The sequence below is a fragment of the Triticum aestivum genome, chromosome 4B (genome assembly GCF_018294505.1).
Source record: "Triticum aestivum cultivar Chinese Spring chromosome 4B, IWGSC CS RefSeq v2.1, whole genome shotgun sequence".
NCBI classification, from domain to species: domain Eukaryota; kingdom Viridiplantae; phylum Streptophyta; class Magnoliopsida; order Poales; family Poaceae; genus Triticum; species Triticum aestivum.
Window position 1 is genome coordinate 9,233,996 of NC_057804.1, and position 6,540 is coordinate 9,240,535.

At 44.0% G+C, this 6,540-nt stretch overlaps 1 protein-coding gene across 1 annotated transcript in view; it reads right to left on the reverse strand.

Moving 5' to 3' along the window:
* Positions 1–1,305: 1,305 nt before the first annotated feature.
* The window catches only part of LOC123090547 (polyadenylation and cleavage factor homolog 4), a gene marked incomplete in the record, with an annotated part of 5,856 nt that continues 621 nt past the window's right edge, over positions 1,306–6,540 (reverse strand). Inside the window, 5 exon segments of the mRNA XM_044511861.1 lie at positions 1,306–3,464; positions 3,685–4,227; positions 4,339–4,464; positions 4,651–4,908; positions 5,054–5,155. Coding sequence (XP_044367796.1) covers positions 1,866–3,464; positions 3,685–4,227; positions 4,339–4,464; positions 4,651–4,908; positions 5,054–5,155 — 2,628 coding nt within the window.

The window sequence follows — 6,540 nt, forward strand, 5'->3', positions numbered from 1 at the left end:
ACTACGTGCGGATGTATATTTTAGTGTTTTTTGTTTTTTTAGTCCAAACATACTTTGCTTTATTTCAACAATAACGCTCATGGGGATACAACATAAATTAGGAGGGTTTAGGAGCCACACATGGCGACCTAAGCCCAAACCAAAAACATATTTGGCGAGGCTGTGTGCCTCTTGATTTGACTCGCGTCCTTCGAAGATGAAGGTGCATTGCTGAAATTGTGCAGATAATCTACTTTACGATGCTAGCATACATTCCTCCGGAACCTTAAATAATATCATGAACCACACCCTTGGCAATTCAGAGGCTATAATAACAAGAGATAAGGCAAGACCATTGGCCAAAGCTAGTGCCTCATGACAGGCAAAAGCTTCAAGAGTTGCAGGATCTGCTACTCCGGAGCATCTAATAGCCGAAGATCCCATGTATATCCCTTCTGGATTCCTGCAAACGGCACTGAAAGATCCTTCTAAATTCCGGCAAATAGTATATTTTAGATTTTAGATTCACTCATTTTGCTCCGTTGTGTAGTTTATATTGAAATTTCTAAAAGGCCTTATATTTAGGAACGGAGGGAGTAGCACGAAAAAGCAGCCCAAAGAGGCAATTCCTTGTGTGATCAATTCTGTTCTGCATAAAATTTAGTAGTATCTCTCGATGACACAACATTCATCCACCTGTTCACATCCATCTACCAAACAAGAAGAAAACATGCCTTGCAAACACAGCTGCCATTTTATTACGCATAACCTTGCTTACATACAAACATTCAAGGCCTCTTTGATTCGCAGGATTTGTAAAACATGGGAATAGAGAAAACATGGAAATGGAGTGGCCTGACATCTTAAATACTACAGGATTAGTATGGTTGTTTGTATTGTGCACAGGAAAAACGTAGGATTCTTTTGGGGTGGATGGAAATTTTCCTTTGAAAACTACTACAAATGAATCCTATGGGAAAAAAATCCTGCAAACAAGCCACACATAGGAAAATGTCGTATCCTCCAAAATTCCTTTAGGAATCCTTTGAATCAAAGGGGCCCTCGGCTATGGGCAATAATAGGGTGATACATGTCCAGAAAGGGAAATACATTGCACAGCTGCCTCCACACAAAAGGAAAATACATTACAACAGAATCCAAGCAAACTGCCTTCAAATCAAACAAAATATAATGGGAAAAACATGCCTTGCAAAAGAGAACATGTCCAGACACAGGATCCTGTGTACATTCAACTGTGTGCAGATAACAGAATAACACATGGCCGAATAACACAGGTAGATACAAAGCAAGAGCTAACAACACTGGTGATTCAAATCTGCATCCATCCATGATGAAGTTCTATTGTCAGTTTGGTTTTGAGTACAAAAACCGCTACTACATCTCAAAAGCTGAGAAAAAGTTTGTCAAAAACAGCAGTAACTCGACGATGACGCTGGCGTCACCCTTTTCGCTCGCCTGGTTAAGGGACAATAATAATACACTCTTTCCACTAGCATACATGCATGGCCTCCTATGAACAACAGAAAGATCAAACTTATGTCATCTGACCCCACCCCACCCAAAATGTTGACTCGATGGGATCAAAATGGCCAACTAATTGGCTGGGTATGTTTATTCTTTCTGTAAGAACACCTCTTCTACATGACAAATGGTGGAGATCAAGGGACCAAAATGTTGCCGAAGCTGTCATCACCCCACCTGCAGTATATTTTCGATCGTCGCTGTGCACCGACCTCACGGAATGTGCCTCCATGCCACCATCATTTGAGGCTCTGCTGGGCACCAGACTTCATTGACAATCCACCTCAATGTCATCATCTGAGCTGCTGCTGCTGTTTCTGCTGCTATATGACATGACAATCATACTAATCCACCTCCATGCCATCATTTGAGATTCCCGGCATACATCTTGCATGGACAATGGGTGCCAGCTCTTTACTCTGGGAGCTGCCACCTTCGGCCTTTGAGCGATCATAATACACAGCATCCTTGTACATCCACTCGCTCCTATCGACGGAATACATGTCATCAAACTGCTCCCCACAAAGACAGCAGATAATCTGGCTCTCATCTGCAGGGACCATAAACTCACAAACTTCCTCTGCGGTTCCCAGGTCTTTATCAGATGCAGAGTCCAGGAAGATGCTCTGCGGTTCAGGTAATCTGTCGATCCAACGGCTCTTGCTAGGGTACCATCTTTCAGGTGCGATGCCGGCATTTCTAGCCTCCTCTGGTCCATTGCAGGCAGTGTGTGCACTGAGCTCATCTTCAAGTCTGAATCTTAAACCACATGTTCTGCATTGATGGCTTTGGTCATCAAAGAGTCTGTTGACCACCTCTGTACGGTGCTCGCGAAGCACCACTGGCTTGAACTCAAGGCCAATTAGGTCAGCCATCTCCACTTCAGGAGGTTTGGGCAACAAAGCTTTTGTAGGGGCAGGTGTCTCCTTAGCAACTGAAGGCTGGACGACTGGCGGAGGTGGAGCTGAAGCGCTGACATCTGATGTGCTCGGACTTGATTTACCGGGGTTCCTTGCACCAGCAGACGAATCGGTGGACGGTGAAGAAATTAGCCCCTTTGCAACCAGAGAACTGAGAAGGCTTGACAGTGGTGCAGCAGCTTTCTCAGCACTCTGTGTTGGTGGCGGACCTGGCGGCAAAGGTGGGCGGAGAGAGTTCGGTGCATGAGGCTTCAAAGGGGCATTTTCGCTGGCTGAGGAAGATGGAAGAGATGCCAACCCATGTGAATGTGGGACAGCATGATCACTTGTGTTTGGTATGAATCCACCCTTAAAAAGACCAGCCAACAAATTACTAGCACTTATCTGATCTGACTTTGCATGTGCGGGACCACTGGGCAAGGACACCTCTTCAGGCTGCTCTTCTATTCCGGTAGACAGAGGCAGATGGACAGACGGTCTAAACAGCGATGAAGAATTTTCTTGTGGAAAGGGTTGATGAAATGGCTTCGGATGTGGCTTTGACTGCACAGGAGGGTGCTTTTGAGACTGCTGAGAAGCCTGTGACAGAGTTGCTTGCAGACTAGGCCGACCCTGAGAATTCACGGAATTTTGAGACAAGGCATGAGTCCTTTGGTTATGCTCTTCCTGGGGTGGCAGAAATGGTCTGGAAGCATAAATGTCATGCTCCGAGGAACTTGGGGAGCTCTCACGGGCCTGGAGAGGAGGCGAGGAAGGCGGCCAATATTTTTGTTTTGCACTTTCAAGGCTTGATCGTCCAGCGTAGGCCCCTGATAATCCAACAGGTACAGATGAAGTGATGCTTGGTGACTGATTAGAAAACCTTGATATCCTGGGATCCCGCCCAATGTCTGGTCGAAGTTTTTCCTGGGATAACCATACAGAGGAGCCACGAGATTCCGGGAACGGTTGTCCTTCAGGCCACATTTCCCTATCAATTCTTGGATCCCCATCACGCTTACTATGAAGATACTCTGCATGATCCTGAACAATTAAAGATGATCAGAACATAGAAATGTAGTTTAAAGGCATGTATGAAGAGAATTCAACATGGTACATGGCAAATCACAAGGTTTACAAAAAACAATATAGGTTGCAAAGTTGAAGGCATCCAGCAGTTAAATATGTCAATATTTACAAGTAAATAATTTCCCATGGCAAAAATAGCACTTCATATATTCTTTAATAGTTTTGCTCCACATACCATGTACGGTGCAAGTCTTCTATCTTGGCTTGTTGGATGTCCAAATCTTGGGATGGTATCTTGTTTGTGGAAGTCAGGGTCCAACGGGTCTCCAGGCTCTGCCCAATTAGCCCTATGGAAGCTTCTAATATTGCCGTCATCAGCCAAGGGTTCTCCTTTTCTTGCAGAACTGGCACCTCCATAATCTGCTCCTTGAGAAGGTATGTCGTCCCAGATGTACTCTTCTTCCTCAGAGTTCTTCCAGCTTTTATCAGATGATGACAGTCTACCAATCCTATCAGAATTACTGACAGGAGTTGGGAGAAGTGCACTGTCCAAACGTACAGAGCCAGAAGAGCGAGCATCCTTGGTTGCATACAAATGGTTGCGTCTGTCAAATATTTCTTCAGGGGAACTAACACCTCCAGTGTAATATGCCCCCACAATTCCATCTTGGCCTTTGGGCTTTGAGCGAACTTGACCAGCTCCCGCAATTCCAGGGCCCCTCGCATCTCTCTCTGGCTTTTCATGAATGGGGTTGCTAAAAGTAACCTTCTGAGCACGCTGTAAGTTTGGCAGATCATACCAAAATATATCAGGAAAAATACAAAAAGAGAAACAAAGGAGGGCAAGTAATTTACATGTAGAAATATCAAAGATCAAGAAGTAACTTACAGGCCTAGAGTTCAGAGTATCCAGGCGTCTCCCTGTGCCTTTATCAATACCAATCCTATTACCCCTTTCGATAACATCATCAGCATCAGAAATTATAGGTGTCTTGGCACCGGCTCCCAGAATCCCCTGTCCAAATTGAAGGGAAGCAGCATCAGAGAAAGATTGCACGGTGTTCAACAGAAGGAAAAAAGCAGCTACAACACCATGCACAGATGATTTTTTTTACAAGAAATGTACAGCTGTTTGAATCTGGCTCACTGATCAGCAGGCAGAAAATATCAAAAGAATTTGATGAAAGAAGATGTGGCTTGCCTTATTTGGTTGTTGGAGCTGCTGTCTTGCTTCCAAATATTTTGGGTTTACATGTATGCTGTGGGACGGGCGCTGGGATGGCGAATCGGCCTTCGATGGTGCAGCACCTGATGATCCATTAGCAGATGATTGAAAACCAAGCTCCTTCTCAATCATTTGCAGTGAAGCTGGAGAAAACACTCCTTTCCATGTTCCGAAAAGGTGTCTCATGCTAGTATGAACAGGAGGATCAACCTGTCTATAGGCCTTGCAAAACACCTATAGTAGAACAATCAAAAGAGAAGGGGATAACGTCATTAGGATGTCAAAGTCAGAGTCATCAACGCATAAAAAGGAAACTGGGGTTTATTAGGTTGTCATGAAGATGGCTATGTCAAGTACAAAATGTAGGGTTAAGACTAACCTCAGGTAATTTTGAAGAAAAATGTTTAACATAATCTTTTCCAATATTCTTGACTATACTGTCAAGCAGATAAAGAGATGGTAGCTTCTGATCACTTGGAACCTACAATCACAGGCAACCATCAAGTAAGATAGACATGCCCCTCCACCATAATAAAACAATTACATTAACAACTATCACAGATTGACAGCACAACAAATAAAACAGAAGCAAGGAAATGGTATCATAAGGAAACAGCTAAAAAACTTTCAGAGGCCCCTCCATGATAATAAAACAATTCCATTGACAACTATCATAGATTGACAACAGAACAAACAGAGGGCAATCCGCTACACTAATTCTTTCGGCAAGAGTAATCAACAGCAGATATGCTAGACAAAGGAACCAATGGCAGCATGTTTTACATGCCCCACTCTGGACACAACAGCACAATGTTTTTTCTACTGGTACTGATATCAGGAGGAGTTGCCCGTGCCTCTGTAGAAGTCTAACGAGGTTTCTCTTATAAGCATATAAGAGGTGACAACAAAATGAGTTCTAGCCAAAGATGATAGATACAACAGTAGCTTCCTAATGTTAGAGAGAAGAAGCAAACAACAAATGGAAGTGATTTAAGTGCCAGAGCCTATCCAGAAGGAGCAACAGAGAAGACCCAGTGTCTGCAACATCAGAGTCCAGCTATAAAAGAGGTATAGTGTTTCCTCGTCCATTCGTCATTCCATTCATAAAGTTCATATCACAGAGTTCAGATATAGATAAGCCGTTCAGGAATATGAATCATTTTTCCGTGCAGGAAAAGATTATGAACTTTTCTGCTGAACAGATAGTGGAACAGCAGGAATGAAACAGTTCCAAACCCTGTTTGTTTACGCAACAAACAATCTTTCGATGATTTAGTGTGACCGAACAGCAGGAATGAGACGGTCCCAAACCCTGACTGTTTCCGTAACGATAATCTTTCGACGATTTAGCGTGACTGGGCATCGCTGCAGCACTTGTATTGCCCAAAAGAAAAAGGAATGATTTACTACGCCACACAGGTCCAATGTACATATGGTGAATGGCGTATTAGAATCATACACAAGCAGCGAACACGCATACACAGGCACCGAGAGACACGGAGATGAGGGGAGAAGGGGGGAGAGGCAATGCTTTATTCATCAGCATCGACAGAATTGACAGAATCAGAACGAGGCACCACCGTACACCCTGCGTAAGGAGACCGGGCAAAGCAAATTCACTCTATCTTTCCAATGCCATTGGCACCGCAAATTTACTCTCGCGGAGATCTTTTTACACGCAACACCGCCCTTGACAGCGCGGAAAAAATACAGCAAACCAGACTAACTAGCTATCATCCATTCATCAAACAAGAGCCAACACATCCATCCTCTTCCTATCTAGCACACTGAATTCCTACCGAGCTTTGAGCTTTACATCCCTAGAGCTAGCTACCATTCATTCATCGAACCACAACCAAGGATATG